The sequence below is a fragment of the Phytophthora ramorum genome (genome assembly GCF_020800215.1).
Source record: "Phytophthora ramorum isolate Pr-102 chromosome Unknown Phyram_PR-102_s0003, whole genome shotgun sequence".
Lineage (NCBI taxonomy): Eukaryota > Oomycota > Peronosporomycetes > Peronosporales > Peronosporaceae > Phytophthora > Phytophthora ramorum.
The window spans coordinates 1971731-1989337 of record NW_027150649.1 but is presented as its reverse complement, the minus strand read 5'-3'; the positions used below and the strand labels follow the sequence as shown (position 1 = coordinate 1989337).

General features: G+C 55.3%; 5 protein-coding genes across 5 annotated transcripts; 2 read left to right on the top strand and 3 right to left on the bottom strand.

The window, feature by feature from the left end:
- Positions 1-182: 182 nt before the first annotated feature.
- Positions 183-1891, bottom strand: KRP23_3793 (Acyl-CoA-binding protein; the record flags this gene model as incomplete). The annotated part of the gene is made up of 8 exons (XM_067888692.1): positions 183-284; positions 351-417; positions 490-584; positions 659-746; positions 805-944; positions 1016-1258; positions 1327-1669; positions 1731-1891. 8 exons carry the CDS (start codon positions 1889-1891, stop codon positions 183-185), a joined length of 1239 nt encoding a protein of 412 aa, XP_067747910.1.
- A 143-nt stretch (positions 1892-2034) lies between these two features.
- KRP23_3792 (Delta-aminolevulinic acid dehydratase) lies at positions 2035-3018 on the top strand (the record flags this gene model as incomplete). The annotated part of the gene is made up of 1 exon (XM_067888691.1): positions 2035-3018. One exon carries the CDS (start codon positions 2035-2037, stop codon positions 3016-3018), a length of 984 nt encoding a protein of 327 aa, XP_067747909.1.
- Positions 3019-3251: 233 nt separating this feature from the next.
- KRP23_3791 (Tryptophan--tRNA ligase, cytoplasmic) lies at positions 3252-4850 on the top strand (the record flags this gene model as incomplete). Its single annotated transcript, XM_067888690.1, has 1 exon — positions 3252-4850. The coding sequence occupies one exon, from the start codon at positions 3252-3254 to the stop codon at positions 4848-4850; it is 1599 nt and encodes a 532-aa protein (XP_067747908.1).
- A 420-nt stretch (positions 4851-5270) lies between these two features.
- Positions 5271-7970, bottom strand: KRP23_3790 (Poly(A) RNA polymerase protein 2; the record flags this gene model as incomplete). Its single annotated transcript, XM_067888689.1, has 8 exons — positions 5271-5357; positions 5434-5554; positions 5632-5924; positions 6003-6073; positions 6150-6643; positions 6713-7297; positions 7447-7545; positions 7618-7970. The coding sequence occupies 8 exons, from the start codon at positions 7968-7970 to the stop codon at positions 5271-5273; spliced, it is 2103 nt and encodes a 700-aa protein (XP_067747907.1).
- Positions 7971-8496: 526 nt separating this feature from the next.
- KRP23_3789 (uncharacterized protein) lies at positions 8497-9259 on the bottom strand (the record flags this gene model as incomplete). The annotated part of the gene is made up of 4 exons (XM_067888688.1): positions 8497-8624; positions 8681-8966; positions 9034-9090; positions 9179-9259. The coding sequence occupies 4 exons, from the start codon at positions 9257-9259 to the stop codon at positions 8497-8499; spliced, it is 552 nt and encodes a 183-aa protein (XP_067747906.1).
- Positions 9260-17607: the final 8348 nt, after the last annotated feature.

Below are 17607 nucleotides of genomic sequence, written 5' to 3'. Positions count from 1 at the left end.
ATCTGGACGAATGTAGCAGGCTGCTCCAGATGCACGCGCTCCTTACGCGGCCCTTTACAGAGCGAGACTGTAGCTGCATAATGGTTGGTGTCCCCTCACAAGCAAGTTTTGGAAACCGTCAACAGAACAAGTTAGGGGCAGTGAGTACGTGTTACCAGAAGAAATAGCGCAAGCTTCCTGCATTACTCGACAGGGTCACCAAACTCCTCTGCAATGCGCTGGAGGTGGTAGGCTCTTGCATCCGGAGCGTTCTTGCAGTAAAAGTTCGAGATGAAGGACTCAATCTGTACACAAACGACCACGAAACAGTTAGTCATCGATACTGCAGCACAGTGGAAGCTGAGCCGTACCCTCGATCGGAAGAATGACAGGGATGAACTCGTGATATGCACACGGCAGAATTGGTGGAGATTCGTCCTATTAAGCACACCATCCGCGTTAGACAAGAGCAATGACGCCATACAGAAAATGACAGGATGGTTTACGCACCAGTGCGACTTGTCAGGGTCTACTTTGTACAGTGCAAAGTCTTCGAGCACACCCAGTGACTGGAAGGACTCGTTCTTGACGTACACGTAGAAGAGCTGAATGTTTCAATACACCACAAAGATTGTTAACGCCAGTAATATACAAACATTAATCAGGGTAGTAATCTTACGCGATTCTGCTTGTCGAGTAGAGAGTCTTCAATGTACTCGACGAAGTCGGAACTTGCAAACCGCTTGATCAGAGAAGGCGCCTCGTTCCTACAACGAGCAATGGGAGTCAGCCACTTGTCGTTCACCTGTACAACAAGATTCGTACCGGAAACGCAGTAAGCGGCGCTTGAAGACAGCGCAATACTCGTCCAGTCGTCGGTCTTCGAGCACCTCAATCGACTCTAGCAGTCGACTTGCGGGGTCTGGCAGGGGCTCCTTGAATTTGCGATAGTAGACGTCCGCAGACTACAATTGTATCACCCGCCATATCAGGCTCAGCACAGGGGCACGCATAGGTCAACATAGCTCGATCGCACCTGCTCCACCGTGTACGGGATGGCAGCAGTACAATCACCAAACTGGAACGCGTCTGAGTCTTCAGGCAGCGTCAGCCTCAAGCGAGGGACCGTATTACCAGCCTCCGGTTGGCGCACCACTTGAATCCGGTGCTTGCGGAGAAAAGCAGTGACCTCCGACTCGACCCGTGCTTGACGTCGTCTACGAGAGCGACCACGCGGCGCAACCGCTGAGAACCGCAGTCCTTCCGGCCACGGGAAGCTCTATGCACATCAAAGCACCCGTCGTCAGCATCTCGTACCTCAATTCCCTGAAAACCATCGAGAAACACCTTGCATTGCAGCATTATCACGATAGAATACCCCACTGCGAACCACAGCAACGGCGAGAAATACTGACCCAGCTCTTCATACGACACCACGCCACTCGGCGTCCGCGGCAGCAGCTTGACTGCAACAAAGAGCATGGCTACAGCCACCAGCCTCAGCATCACTCCAACGGCCGAGTACGAGCGGCCAGTGACGGCCACTTGTAGGTTCTCCGGCCTTGCCTCTCTAACCTGCGGACTCTCCGTCTCAGTCACTTGGAAGTTCGGCAGCAGCGTCTGGACCAGCGCCACGTACTGGTGTTTGGCCTCGTTCCGCTGCGTGCCCCGCAGTTGCTGCCAACTCGTCCTGTCCGGTAAACCACTGCTCAGCACGTGTAAAGCGTACGCAAAATCACCACTAAACCCACCACTTTGCCCGCTCCACGGGGCGGAAGGCGCTGGGCGCCGTCACTTGGCAGTCACCCGCCGTCGCCTGCTTGAACAGCCCATACAGCTGCAACTTCTGGCCGTCGCTAAGCGCCACGCGCCCGGCCGTGAGCTCGTGCGCCGCGCGCTCGAACGCGGCCATGTGTGCCCTATTTTCTGTACCTTTCTGGTGTCCTTTACGCCAGCCTTCACCCTTCACGCGTGCCACGCGCGACTCTCAATTGAGCTCATTCATCAATTCTCTCGGTCGCGCACAAGTGTCTTCCTCCTCCTCTTCTAACTGCCATGAACTCGCTGCACTCGAGCCTGCACCACCCGGCCCAGCGCGCCTGGAGCGAGCCGCACGTGCACCCGTCGCAGCTCATGTACCCGCTCTTCGTGACGCTGCGCAGCGAGGACAGGCCGATCCGCGGCCTCGAGCCGGAGCTGCAGTGGGGCCAGGGCTCGGACGGCCGCTTCGCGTCGCTCGTGGCCCACCTGCGCGCGCTCATGGCCAAGGGCCTGACGAGCGTCATGCTCTTCGGCGTCGTGGAGGCCAAGGACGCGCGCGGGTCTATGGCCGACGACGGCCAGACGCCCGTCATCGCGTGCACCAAAGAGCTGCGCCAGGCGCTGCCGGAGCTGCTCGTGGCCTGCGACGTGTGCATGTGCGAGTACACGGACCACGGCCACTGCGGCATCCTGCGTGACGTGGACGGCGAACAGGTGCTGGACAACGCGAGCACACTGGAGCGTCTGGCTAGCATCGCGCTGGCCTACGCGCAGGCCGGCGCGCACATGGTGTGTCCGTCCGACATGATGGACAACCGCATTGGCGCCATCCGCCAGGCGTACGACGCGCACGGCTTCGAGCACGTATCCATCATGGCCTACACGTCCAAGAAGGCGTCCGTCATGTACGCGCCGTTCCGCGACGCCGTCGAGTCCACGTTCCAGGGGGACCGCAAGCGCTACCAGCACCCGGTGGGCAGCACGAGCCACGCCGCGCTGGCCTTCGCGCGCGACGTGCAGCAAGGCGCCGACAGCGTCATCGTCAAGCCCTCGCTCTTCTACGCGGACATCGTGGCCAGCTTGGCTGCCAACAAGACGGTGCCCGTCGTGTGCTACCTCGTCTCGGGCGAGTACAAGATGGTGAAAGACTATGGTGACTCGACCGACTCGCTCGAGAGCGTCGTGCGCGAGGCCCACCTGGGGCTGCTGCGCGCCGGCGCCAGCGTGCTCATTACGTACTTCACGCCCTACATCCTGGAGCACTGCGCCAAGTGGTAATCTACCTGTCGACTGTAGTGCCCCGCTTCTTGCATACTAATAAAAAGCTACACACCATTGCCATGGACATGTCGTATCCGTCACTAGAGCTCATGAGGTCCATGATGAACATCATAGGATACTGATCTGCGACGTGATACAGCTGAGTTTCACTATGTTCATTTTCATCCAATGGCCGAGGGCCATCGAATTTGATGGCCCCTGACGCAAACTCATACTCGAAAAGCATCAGCATGGACGCGCAGCAGCTCACGGACAAGATCGTGGCCACGGGCAACGCCCTCCGCGCGCTCAAGGCGGCCAAGGACGCGAGCAAGGCCGACGAGGTGGCAGCCCAGGTGCAGCAGCTGCTGGCGCTCAAGGCCGAGTTCAAGACGCTCACAGGAGCCGACTACGCGCCCCCGCAGCCGCCCAAGAAGCAGCCCAAGGAGAGCGCTCCAGCGGCCGACGGAGACGCCCCCAAGTCCAAGAACCAGCTCAAAAAGGAGAAGAAACTGGCCGAGCAGGCGGCCAAGAAGGCGGCCGGCGGCACGGCTAAGCCCAGCAAGCAGAAGCAAAAGAAGACCAAGCCTTCGGAGAGTGCCAAGCCCGCTGAGAGCGCGGCTGTGCCCTCGGCCGCCGCCCTGCTGCTGCGCCAGGCTGAGTTCCAGCACCAGGTGCTGAGCTCAGGCGCGGCCAGCAGCGCGCAGGTGGTGACGCCCTGGGACGTGGAGGCTGAGGACGGCGTGGACTACGACAAGCTCGTGGAGCAGTTCGGCAGCACCAAAATCCCGACTGAGATGGTGGAACGCATGGAGAGACTCACGGGCCACAAGGCCCACCGGTATCTGCGTCGTGGCTACTTCTTCTCGCACCGGGACTTGGACGTGATCCTGGACGCCTATGAGAAGGGCGAAAAGTTCTACCTGTACACGGGCCGCGGGCCGTCGTCCGGCAGCCTGCACATGGGCCACTTGATCCCGTTCACGTTCACGGCCTGGCTGCAGAAGGTCTTCGACGTGCCACTTGTGATTCAGCTCACGAACGACGAGAAGTTCCTGTTCAAGGACCAGACGCTCGAGGAGAGCCGCGTCATGGCGTGGGAGAACGCCAAGGACATTATTGCTTGCGGCTTCGACGCGAAGAAGACCTTCATCTTCGCCAACACCGACTACATCCAGCAAATGTACCCGCAGATCCTCAAGGTGCAGAAGTGCGTCACGTACAACCAGGTGCGCGGCATCTTCGGCTTCACAGGCTCGGACAACATTGGCAAGTCGTCGTTCCCGGCCATCCAGGCCGTGCCTTCCTTTTCGGAGACTTTCCCCGTGGTGCTGGGCGGCCGCAAGGGACTGCGCTGCCTCATCCCTCACGCTATTGACCAGGACCCGTACTTCCGTATGACGCGTGATGTGGCGCCTCGCATTGGCTACCTCAAGCCGGCCTCCATGCACTCCAAGTTTTTCCCGGCACTGCAGGGCAGCACCACCAAAATGAGCGCCAGCAAGGCGAGCACCACTATCTACATCTCGGACTCGCCCGATGATATTGCCAACAAGATCAAGAAGTACGCCTTCAGCGGCGGCGGCGAGACCAAGGCCGACCACGAGAAGTACGGAGCCAACTTGGAGGCCGATATTCCCTACCAGTACCTGTCGTTCATGCTCGAAGACGATGACGAGCTTGAACGCATTGGCCGCGAGTACGGCGCCGGTCGCATGATGTCGGGCGAGGTCAAGCAGGCGCTGATCGATGTCATGGCCGAGTACACGCTGGACTTCCAGAAGCGCCGCGCCGCCATCACGGACGACCTGGTCTCTGAGTTCATGAGCGTGCGCCCCCTAGAGTTTTAGGCGATGTTGTGTGGGCCAAGAGGTGGTCGTGCAGCTTATTGGCACGGAAACAAGTGTCGTCTCTTGCGCCTGCGTCTTGTATTTGTGAGTTATTGTTCAATGTGCTCTGTCGTGCAAACGCTTTAGATCTCAAAAGTGTGGATTCAATTCCACTGATCGCTTACACTGTCGACATCGCCAACGCCGAGGCGCGTCGGGGTTTCTTCAGCTGGATGGGAAAGTAGAGTGCACAGTCAAAATAGTGTGGCAGCGGTGGTCTTGGAGGTGACAGCCTTGCTGCACGAAAGAAGGCAAGGACGGACGTTTGCTCTCGTGCTCCGCTTTCGCGCCTGCTGAAGCCACAGTTTTCTTTCAGCAAACTCCGCGCGCTCACACCTCGAGAAGCTCGTTCTTGGATGCGATGCTTGGGACTCCGATGGCTCAACGGCTTGAGCCATTTCCCACGCACACTGCCACGGGAACTCCAGCCGCCAAGTTCTGGTACAATGCAAGCCACGATTGGGTAACCTACACACAAAAAGGCACCCTTCGTTAGATCCAATCTTCCACAGAGGCACATGATTCTGGTCGGTAGTAAGCTTACCTCGTGCATGCGGAAGCAGTTGCAAATGCTTCGTCCGGGTTTGATTGGATCAGAGACGTACGGGATGACGGCGGAGCACTGCATTGGGGTCACTTTATCCGGCGGAAGCAGAAAATACTCCCTACAGACAGCAACAAGATGCGATAACGTTAAACGTCCATAACAACCGCAGTAGCACTCCAGATATCGCTTACTAACCCTTCCTTGTCGATGGAGACACCGAACCGGCGATAATCAAACGTGATGTACGTTTCCAGGAAGAGAATCAGAAGGCTTCCGATGCCAGTGCGCCACGTAACTCGTCCGCCACGGTAAAACGTGTAGCACCACTTCGGCTGCAACACGGTGTCGGTGATGCTTGGAGTGTACACTATCTCCTCTGGCAACTCGGGGGCTGACGTGTTTTCCGAGTAACTTCTTCTTCTACCTCCTCCTTTCATTTTGCGATCGTCGGTGCTCGCGAATGACTTGTGGTGGGTATCACCACATGCCTTTAACACCGGTAAATAAAGCGCATTCGTAAGAAAACAATCCCCAGCCAACATGTAGAATCAGATGCGATAACGTACCTGCAAAAAGCGAATCACCAGAATGACCAAGACGTACGATGAGATACCACCGGAGAACGCACAGTTCAAATCTGCATCCACAAAACGATTTACAAGACGAGAGTTAGTGACTGTACACCACGTATGGCCGGGCAAGAGCAGTATTACCGTTGCTGACGAGGTGGCTTTTCAAAATCAGCACCAGAGGGCGCAAGGCTGGCATCTCCGCTTGGAACGAATAAATAAGATCACGGGCGCCCAGTCCAGTGTGGCCAACGGAATGGCCACACGTAAGATCGAGCAGGACATCTTGCTGCGTCGGGTCGAGGGAATAGGTCATCTTGAGAACGGGGATTTTTGCACTTCCAAGCAGTTCCAGTTTCTTCGTCCAAGGCTGACGCTCCACTTCTGCCGCCAGTGCTTCCAAAATCGTCAAAGGCCGCTCTCCTGCCAACGTCCTCGAAACCAGGACGCAATCAATATCACTTGCGGGTAATGCTAGACGCGTGTAGCTTGACCCGTAAATATCAATGATAGCATCAGGCCAAAGCGAGCGGACCAGCTCCTGCAAGGAGTCGATGGCTTGTTGTTGGTGCAGCTCCATCGATGCAAGCTTGGTGTCGACAAAGTCTACAAAATTTTCCACCTGCTTACTTAAATTGCTGCATACCATAGTGACAAGAAGCAGTTAGCGACGGTCGACTCGAGTTGCAACTGTCAATGACCAATACCTGTGCATTTGCCCCTGGGTCATGTACTGTGAGTACGGAGGGCACACCGAATTCAACAGCTGCGCTGCACTCATGGAGCGTGCGTAAAACTGCTGTTGCTGAAGTTGCGGTGGTTGCCGAGCGCGCTCTGTACGAACGAGGTCGGGGTCGCCGATTTCACTGAGCAAATACTTTGGATCGAGACAAAAGCCCGCAAAATCGATGTGAGCAGGATTGGGCACGTCGTCACCTGCCGCACACTTCCTCATCTGCAGGTTCTTCTTGCGTCGCGGAAACTGCCGAGTGGCTGTGTCAGGCAACTGATTTTCTGGGACCATCACATCTTGATTCGTATGCCTGTCCTCATTGTCATATCCATCTCCTTCAGTGGCTTTATACGCAGCAGGCCCGTGGTCAGGAAGTTTCACCTTGCTTTGCCGGAGCACCGCTTCTTTAAACCGCTGGTCCCTCGCGCTATACGACACAGGAATCTCGTCTGTCTGGTTGTTGTGAAAGTTGGAATGGTTTCCAAAGGACGACGCCCGTTCCCGTTGCGGTGGCATGTGAAATGGCAGGGAGCGTTTATCGGGATCGCTTTTAGGCATTCTGCCCAAGACATAACAGCATGGAATCGTTATCAAGTGTCCGGTCTGGGATGCCCGTCACATCGAGCAGGTAGCGAACGAGACCCCTACCTGCCCAGGCGTGAAAGGCCGTAGCAGGAGCGAAAAGACACGAGCGAAAGCACCACTTACGGAGGAGGGAGCGGTATCTGTCGGTGTGGATAGTTTTGATGCGTGTGACGGGGTAACGCGTGCTCTGCAGACCAAATGGGGTCATCATGACGACCAAGTCTGCACAACAAGAACCACATATTCGTTAGTAAATTTCCCACACCGGTCAAATCCGCAGAGTGCACATAGTACTCGGGGTAGAACGCTCGTAGGTCATGCGAGAAGCGACATTTGTCGCCGTAGGAGCATCCGTATCCAGACAGGAACTTCATGCAAGTCTGCCGAGGCTTCTTGTGTCTGTTGTTGCCATTGTAGCGCTTGTTTCCAGTCCCAGCCATCGACATGGAGTGACGGTACTGGTACTGTGAGAACTGCCTGTCTTGGTCGTCGGGCGGGGGTGTCGGCGGCTGGATATTGGCTCGCGGTGGCGGCGGAGGCGTCCAGTGCTGCGGCATGGCAGCGAACTTAGCACGTGCCGTCTCGTCGAACTGGTTACTGGTGGGTGTCGCGTAGGCGCTTGCCACCGCCACTTCGCCACGTTGCATTCTGGAGTTGCAAAGACTCTTTCGGATTCAGAAGTGAGCTCGCTACAGTTGGGAGACGACGGGTGTCTCCGTAGCTTCTTGTTTCGTGGTTCAAAAGTTCAAATTGAAAAGGTGCAGACACTTGCAGAGGCTCGGAAGGTGCGCGAGTTTGGAGTCAAAGGACGCGGTTGGGACTGCAGCTCTAGCCTGGAAGTGGAGAAAAGGCGCCCAGGTGCTCGGGTCTGTGCGCTCTCGGTGTGAGCTCGACTGTGTAGCGTCCCGTGGACCGGAAATCGCAGGCGGAGGTGGACGCAGCGGGAAGGGACGCTTGGTGGCCGTTAACCGCAGAGGAGACTTGGCACAGGAAGATACTGCTGAAGTTGATGTTTCGGCGGAAGTTTCATCTGGGCAAACACTTGGTTTTTGTATGGAATTCGAAAGTGTGTGTTACACACCACGATTGTGTAAGCCACACAATTCGACTTCAACAAAGGCGCACACGACCATAGAAGCGTGTGGAGTGGATTGATGGAGAAGTCGGCACCTGTTACATATTGCCTGCGCGGTACTCGTCGAGCTTCTCGAGCGTGCCGGTCTCGATGAACTCGTCGATCTTGGCGGCCGACGATTTGCCCACGCCCTTCAGCTTGAGCGCGTCTTTGCCGCACGTGATGTCTGATTCACAGTCCCGGATCGCCTTGGCCACCTTTGACCACGTGCCGCCTTTGAACCTTTCGCCGCGCTTGAATTCAAATCCGAGAGCTCTGCGAAGGCGTCGGCCAGCGCTTGGTTGGCCTCGCACGTGGCTTCGACCTTCTTCCGGGGTTTCTTGGGTTTCTTCTCGTCCTCGTCTTCGTCCTCGTCTTCGTCCTTGACGTCGTCACTTTTGCGTTTACGGCCGCGTGTTGCCTTCTTCTCCTTGACGTCGGCTTTGTCCTTCTTCTTGGGCGACGCCACTTTCTTCACACCGAACTTCTTGATCATCTCCTGGAGCGCCGCGTCGAGTTGGAATTCGCCCTGACATTTGCACAAATTACTCGTTAGACTAGTGGGTAATATTATGGAGCTGATGCAAGCTTCATACATCCTCGCGCGTGGCGTTGAGCATCGTGCCAGCCTCCACGGCGGCGTTGACGGGGTCCTAGTTAGTGGATGGCAGTTAGAATGAATACGCAAACTACGATACGACAGTGATTTCTGCTGCTTAGGAGGCTATTGTCGCTACGCACCGTCGGGACCTTGACGCCTTCCTTGGCACAGAGCGCCAGCAGCTCCTTGGCCGCCTTCTTGCTCGCCTCTCGGCTCGACATGACTATCAAAGGGTGGCGCTCGCAATTTTGGCGCTATGGTTTTCGTATAGGTGCGATTTTGAGGAACAATTACAAAAGCAACTTTCATAATACTGGTCTAGCGTAACTTTTCAATTTACGAGCCATTTAATTATAGCCAAAAATAATATTTGGGCCGATCCTCCACGTTGCTGTTTAAATGGCTCGGAATGTCGCAAAGTGGGCAACTTATCCTGCAGTATAGGATAAGTTGCCCACTTTCGAATTTCCGAGCCAATTAAACAGCAACGTGGAGGATCGGAGGTTTGTGAGCCATTGATTGGTTAAATTTCATGAAGTTGCCCACTTTCCGATTTCCGAGCCAATCAATACAGCCAGATCGGAAAAGTGGGCAAAATTTCGACGCCAAAACCTGGAGGGTGTGGCGCACGTAAACTAGATGTACAGTGAGATATTCAATTTTGCAGCGGCTTTAAACATACTCAGTAAGGCAGGGAACCAATTCTCAAAGTCAAGTTTAGACCAAAACCAATATTTGGAGAAATCGGATGTACAGGGATATTAATTTATAAGTTTATGAGCAGGTGCACCATCGGAAAGGCCGCACTCGTCGCTACGATGGCGCAGCTCTCCGAGACGCCGAACGCACAGCAGCAGGAGTTTTCGGCGCTGGTGGCTTCCGCCCACGTGCAGTACGTGCAGTCCTGCCGCCGCGTCTTCCTCGCTGCCTGCTTCCCGCTCTCGGACGGCGAGATCCGCGCGCTCGAAGGCAACGGCAACTCGGGTCCGTCAGTGGCTTTCTTATATATATGTACACAATTCTTTTTTTCCGACCGAATCGACCGGAATTTATTAACCCTTTCGCAACGAATCTTTTACGTGAGACCATACTGGAAGCAAGACATCATATTTGGAGCAGCCAACGAACCGTCGCCGAGGCTCCGACCGATGGCAACTCTGGAAATAGTCCAACAAATGTTGAAGAGTGGTTTCCGACCAGAGATGTGGAGCACCCGGCAGCTGTGGTCAGCGGTAGGTAGAAGCTACGATAAGTCGAGCCTGCCCGAGGACGCGCTCGAGGCTTTCAATCTCATTCTCTCTTTTGCGTTATTACTCTCACTGCGTTCAGGAGCCCCCATCGGTTTCCACCAGGTTTTGAGCCCAGATGGACGATACCACCAGCAAGGTTGCTTGCACTGAAGGCCGTGGATCAGAAGGAGCACCTCCAGCCAGTCACGAAAGTATCGGCATGGTGGACGACACAGAGGAGAAAGCCATCGCCGCTACTGGCGAAAGGGTGGTGGCAACAAAAGGAAGTTGGGCTACGAGCTGCGGAGAGTTGAAAGCTTAGAAGACGGCTTCGGGCCGAGATTGCAAAACCAAAAGTGAGTGAGATTGATTGGGTTAACTTGGTCTACTCTACTTTCTACCTGTCTGTCCTGCAAGCCCTATGGCACCATAAAAATGCCCATCCCACATGCTACAAAAAGCATGCCATGCGATCCTTGATATGGTGGGATTTGAACCCGCGCCAGTTGGCTTACACACAACCCCGTTAACCACTTGGGCTACGGAACGCCAGCCACATGTCCAACAACACACTCTATTTGTGCGTGTCTCACACGCACCCAAATGCACCGCATGGGATCCTAAAGGCACCCCACACGCAACTTGACATGCAACATATGCAATCTTGGAGCGCACCATCCGGGATCTGCAGGTGTGCAACCCACACGCAAGCGTGTGGCATCACACCCACTAACATTGTTCTCACGCGCACGCAACCTGCGCGTCTCATCATGAGCACTTGACGCCGCCACAAAGTCCCCCCCCCCCGCACACGCGTAGAGGCACACGCCTTGCACCCACGCCTGGTGCACCCACACGCACATGCACACGCAGCACCCTCTAACAGCAACACCCCTGTACCCAAGGTCATTGGCGGGAGGGAACAGGTGGCTCCGAGCTACTGCAGCTCATGCGTGGGCTGTCAGGACGTCTGGAGCGACTCGAGGAGTGGCAGACAAAACTGGAAAAGGCGCTCGAGAGAGCGACGGGGCGGCGGTCAAGTTTGGAACGCCTTTCTCCGCGCCTGCGGATACAAGTCTGTTCGCGTCGGAGCTCGGACGACGGGCAAGAATGACCATCGACTCGTTGGGAGGCTCACCGATCGCTCCACGCACGCAAACTGCGCCAAGGCCGCCGGCTCATCCGCCGTACTTCGCGGCGCATCAGCAAGGATACAGAGTACCACTGTCTAACTTGCAGCATCTTTACGCTGCCGCGCAAGGTGGCAATGTATCGCCGCAAGCCGCGCAACCGCAAGGTGGGCAACAGCTCCCTGACCCGGGGCAACAGCAAGCCGCTGGACGGATGCGCGTAAAAAAAAGCTCGCGATACGCTCGTTTGACGGCAAAGAGCTCTACGTTGGGCTCGGATCAGACTTCCCGGAGTGGGGCCGACGCTTTGAAAGACAAGTGACGCTCGCTCAGCCGGCCTGTGGTTTTGTATGGCCAGAGGACGTGAAGGTGGACCTGCTTGGACACTACATGTTTGGGGTAGCCGGGAGGTACTAGAATAAGCAGTGGAGTCGTGGTGGTCGCAGATGCCGATGTTGCAGTACATCATGGAGAGGATGCTGGAGACGGTCAAGACGACCATCACCCCTGCGCAGGCAATGAAGCTGTATACTGCACCCAAAGGACCTCAAGCGAACCTGGACCGAGCACTTCATGTACTTGGTGGCCATCTCGGAGGCCTGCGGTGGTGGCGCTGATTACTTAGTCCTGAATAACGTCGTGCCGTACGCGTCCGCGGATCTACGAACGGTCCTGATAGCCAAAGTGGACGGCACGCGTGTCGACTACCTACAGCAAGCTGAGGAACTGGCGCATTTCGCGCAATCCTGGGAGCTTGAAGCGCGCACGAAGAACATTGGAAAAGAGGTCGTGGGAGCTGTTGCTGAGCATCGAGGAAAGGAAACCCGACGGTGTCAACAATGTGGACAAGTGGATTACTTACGGGCTGCATGCCCGGAATTGAAGACCCACAAGAAGCCCGATCTGTCTTGATGGTGAGCGATGGCGCCGGTGATTCTGGGGAGGTGTGGATCCTAGTCAGTGGATCAAGCAGACATTTGGTGAACGACGAGAGCTGGCTGGGTGACGTGGAACTGTGCAAAGACTCGTGCATTCAGCCGAGCGGCGACCTTCTGCACATCACCAAGAAGGGCTCGCTCACGCTGAGGGTGAGTGCGTATGGAGACGAGATGACGATCAAACTCACGGAAGTATACTTTGTGATGAACGTGAAGCACAACCTGATCTCGTACGGCATGCTCGACAAGAAGGACTACGGGCTCACGGAGTTGAACGGGCGGCGCGTCATGGCCACGAGGGACGGAGGCAGCGTTGCTTTCGACGTTGGCCTGGAGAAGAACGTGTTGGTGGTGAGGGCGAGCTTCGTGAACCAGGATGAGACGCCCGCCGAGGTGATCATGGCCGTGCTCGAGGGCGAGGCCAGTGTCTCGAACGAGACTTCGGGCGACGTGCAGAAGGAGACTTTGGTCGAGTTCCACAAGCGGTTCGGCCACCTAAACTACGATGCGGTGGAGCGGTTCGCCAGAGATCCAAGCTCACGAATCTTTCTGACGGATCATAGGCGTGTTAACTGTCTCACGTGCGCTGGGGGGAAGCAGTCCTAGAACCGACAGTCCAACAAGGACGAAGGACAGACTCAAGAATCGCAACATGATCAACATCGTGGATCACAAGTCCAACTACTGCCGAGTCTTCCTCGCGAGGACCAAGGACGCAGCAGCCAAGCCGTTCGAGCATTTTTTTTGTCTTCTTCGAGAAAAGATTCGACTGTAAGATCCATGTATTGCGAACGGACTTCGGGGGCGAGTATCAAAACGCTGACCGCTTCTGCAAGCGCACCGGAGTGCAGAGGCAGCGAAGTGATGCTCGGAACCAAGCGAGCAACGGAAAGGCTGAGAGGTTGCACAGGACCATCATGAACATGGCCCGGTGCATGGTGTTCACCTGCGGGCTTCCACTGTCGTTTTGGGGCGACGCTGTTCAGTATGCTGCGTACATTCTGAACGGGTCGCCCACCAACTCGAATCCGGGGCGCATGTCGCCCATGAAGTTGCTCACGAAGCAGACACCGCAGCTGGGAGAGATCGCCGTGTTCGGCTCGCCATGCACGGTCCACAGAGACCCGCGCAACAAGAACTTCTAGCAGCGCGCGCAACGCGGAATGATTGTCGGCATAGGCAAAGGAACCAAAGGGTACCGCGTATACCTTCCAAAGGACAAGGTGGTGATGACCACCCAGCACGTGCAGAATATCGAAACTCTGGACAGGGCACAGAATGGGCAGGTGCAGCGCCTGTATCTGGATGAAAGCGATCCTGAGGAGGAGGAATCACCTGAGGGTAACTCCGAAGCCGCTACGGCGGAAAGAGCATCTAATGCCACGGGGACGAGTCGCCCCAAGAAGTGCAACAAGAGCGTCAAGAAGACGAAGATGACCTGGACTCGTGAACGGCCGGTTACGCGTTCAGTTGGCCGGAAAGGACAGGAGAATGCTGATGAGCGGCTGCAGCAGCAGGAGCCTGCGGGAAACGTCGTGAGCAGCGTCGTCGATCCCGACCCAAAGAACTACGGGGAGGCTATGCGTAGCCAACACAAGACGGTGCCATGGTCGTGGATCTGCGGGCTCTAGAGCAAAACGGTGTGTGGGAAGTCGTGAAGATGCCTCGAGGGGTACGCGTGCTGCACACGAAATGGGTATTCAAGGCCAAACTCGATGAGGGAGGACTCCTCGAGCGCCTGAAAGCGAGACTCGTTGCCCGCGGGAATGAACAGGAGTTCGGTGTTAACTACAGCATTACCTTCGCTGCGGTCGTCGACATGACCAGCGTCATACTGATTTTGGTGCTAATGGGGGGAGGGGTTCCTGCAAAGCAAGGGGACGTACCGAACGCGTACGTCAAGGCCGAGAAGGAGGCAAATCTGGCCATCTTCATCCACCTCTTGCAAGGAATGGTGATCTCGGAGGAGATGCGAAAGGCACTGGGAGTCGAAAGAGACGACGAGATCGCGCAGGAGCTGGAGAAGGCCTTGTACGGCCTGAAGCAGGCCGGGCGCCTGTGGAATAAGTTGTTACACAAGAAGCTGGTGACGATCGGGTTCGTGCAGTGCCTGACCGACATATTCGTGTACTTCAGATGGAGTGAGGTAGTGCTGTTGGTGGTCGGCGTCTACGTGGACGACCTGCTCGTCACGGGCACGGAGCAACTACCAGTGGACGCCATTTTTGAGGAGCTCAGAGAGTTCTCGGTCAAGGACTTGGGACGAGCGATCAAGTTCCTGGGGATGTGCGTCACTTACGATGAAGTGGACGGATACGAGCTGGACCAAGAGGTTACGATCATGGAGATAGTGAGGAATTTCGGCATGGAGCTAGCACATGGCGTGCGGGCTCCCATCGGGCCGGAATGGAATGAAGCTCGAGATGCTGAAGGTGAGAAGTTGCCTGTCGCTGGAAGTGACGATGTTGTCACCGCGAAGAAGTTTCAGTCACTGGTCGGGAGTATAATGTGGATCGCGCGTTGCACGCGGCCCGACATCGCGTTCGCCGTGCACAAGACGTCGCGGCGCACACACAACCCCACCATGAATGACTGGAAGCTAGCGACAAGGGTTCTGCGGTACCTCGGAGGAACGAAAGAGCTGCGGCTCCAAATGCGAGGTGACCAAAAGGCAGATGAACTGCTGAAAGTTGCTGGGTACAGCGACGCGGATTTCGCTGCGAACAGAGAGGACCGGAAGTCCGTCACGGGCGGGCTGGTGACAGTGGACGGAAGGCTCATTAGCTGGATGTGCAAATAGCAAGGCGGTGTGTCGCTATCGACAATAGAAGCTGAATACACTGTGGCCTCGGTAATGGCCACGGAACTTCTCGGTGTGCGAGAGCTACTCGGTGAGCTGGGTGTCAAGCACGAACAACCCATGCTGCTGCACGTCGACAACCAGGCTGCGCTCAAGTAGTTGAACGGCGAGGGTCCGCGAAGGCAAAGCACATCGATGTGCGGATCAAGTTTGTAGGGGATTACACGAAGCGAGGAATCCTGAAGCCGGAATATTGCGAGGGCAAGCATATGCCAGAGGACATGATGGCCAAGGCGGTCGAGGCACCGAGGTTGGCCGCTCTGCGGGGCATTGTCGGGCTGCACTGAGGTGCGACCGACTGGAGATAACAATGGCGGAGATATGTTTCGCTGTTCAACAATGCTGATGAGGAGGAGTGCTGAAGAGTGGTCTCCGACCAGAGATGTGGAGCACCCGGCAGCTGTGGTCAGCGGTAGGTAGAAGCTACGATAAGTCGAGCCTGCCCGAGGACGCGCTCGAGGCTTTCAATCTCATTCTCTCTTTTGCGTTATTACTTTCACTGCGTTCAGGAGCCCCCATCGGTTTCCAACAACAAATCCTTACGCAGGCTGTCCCCAAGCAGAGCTCCGCTTTCCCCACATTGTTTTTTTGAAAAATGAAAAAAACACTTAATTAAGAGTAACCAAGGGTAACCAAACGTAACCATTACTGCAATCTACAGTAACCTTTCTCGTCCTGCTTCGGGTGTCGAATCACAGCCTGTACTAGCCCGCACATGTACTCACCCGGTGAGGCCCGCGCTGGAAAAAACCTCGAGCGCCACATAAATTCATCCAGATTGACGAACCGCTTAATTAATGGAAGTAGCGTGGCCTTCGTGCACTTGTCGTACATGACCCGGCCAAACCAGTGTCCTGTCGCTCTGTCTACTCCTCCAAACAGCCATAAGTCCTTGTACTGACGCCCACGCCTGTACTTGGCTTCATCTTGAGGCTGGTCTCGTCAATTTCGACGACGTGGCCTTCATCTCCGATCTGTCACCATTTCACAGTTAGAGAGACTATATTTTAACAACATAACATCATTTTCTCACCTTGAACTCGCGGTTTAGCAGCTCCTTGGAGCACAGAACACCGCATGCCGCGTACCAGTTGGATTCGGTATTCTTATTAACCTTCGTCATGGGTGCGGCTTGAGTCTGGAGTGCTCGCATGCTCCACGCGAATATGATTCATACGGCTTGAGGAAGCGTAAGCTTCATTTTCGAGAACCAGGAGCTCACGAATATACTGCGCTGCTCCTCCTTGCCGTTTGCATGGCGGGTTTTCCTACAGCAGCGCCAGTGCCGCAAGCTGACGTTCAGCCGCATCGGCGGTGCGCACTGCGGACAGAGCATTGCCCTCTCCAGCAGCCCCACCTTCATCGCCCATGTGGCAGCCTTAGTGTCGTCAGTGGTCGTCTCCATGACGGCGCTGAAGTCGAACACGTGGAGCCGCTAAAGGTTGTAGTTGTATGCGATTGTGAGGCTCTTTGCAAATGACTGTGGTGAGAGAGTTCGAAAACGGAGCTCTCAAGAAATTGACTTGGATTTTGTATGGTAGGTTGATCGTCGACGGTTGCAATGCGCGCGAAAACCGGAGCTGTAAGCTGCCTTGGGCGCGAACACGTCGGGTGAGGTGGGTGCAGATGTGGAGCACATCAGGTTATGGCCGTGTCTTATTTGGGGTTACACTAAAAGAAAGCATTTTTATTTCTGCTTTTTTAGGAAAGCGGAGCTCTGCTTGGGGAGAGCTCTTAAGTATCCCAGCGAACCGTAGCACAATTGTCTCTTGTGTAAATTATATTTTACGAATATTCTTACCTTTCATACAATTAAGCATAGTCATAGATTAGGAAAACATTGACATGATAGCTAAGTTACGAGTTATTCGACACTTATACGAGCTATTTAACACTTATATGGAGTAGTCGACGTACATATTGCACTTTTAACAAGCATTACGAACGGTAGCGAAAAAGAAGAAAAGGAGCCATGCGTCGTCCGGCATTCGTCCCTACGAGCAATCAGAAAGCGCGTACCACCGCGATTGCAGCATTCGAGCGGATGCTGCTGGAAGACCATTCGAGGAACACCAATACATTGTTGACGCGTTGTGTAAAGTGTTTTGAAGTTCGCTATGGATCGAGCCCAGACGTCGATGGTTTCGTCAAAATGCTGCCGATCTCCGAACGGGACGTGGTTTATTCCGCATATTCCACAGATTACAAGCAAAACTCAGCACGACTTCTTATGGATGATACAATGGCTAGAGATCTGCATGACGTTGTCACAGGTATGACTCACGTCCGTGCGGCGGCAGAACGTATTGTATTGATATGTACTAACCGTAACTCTGGTAGATAATAATCGACATGGTTCGTGCACGTAAATGGTGCATCATGGAATATATCTACAAGAACAGAAATGTCCCA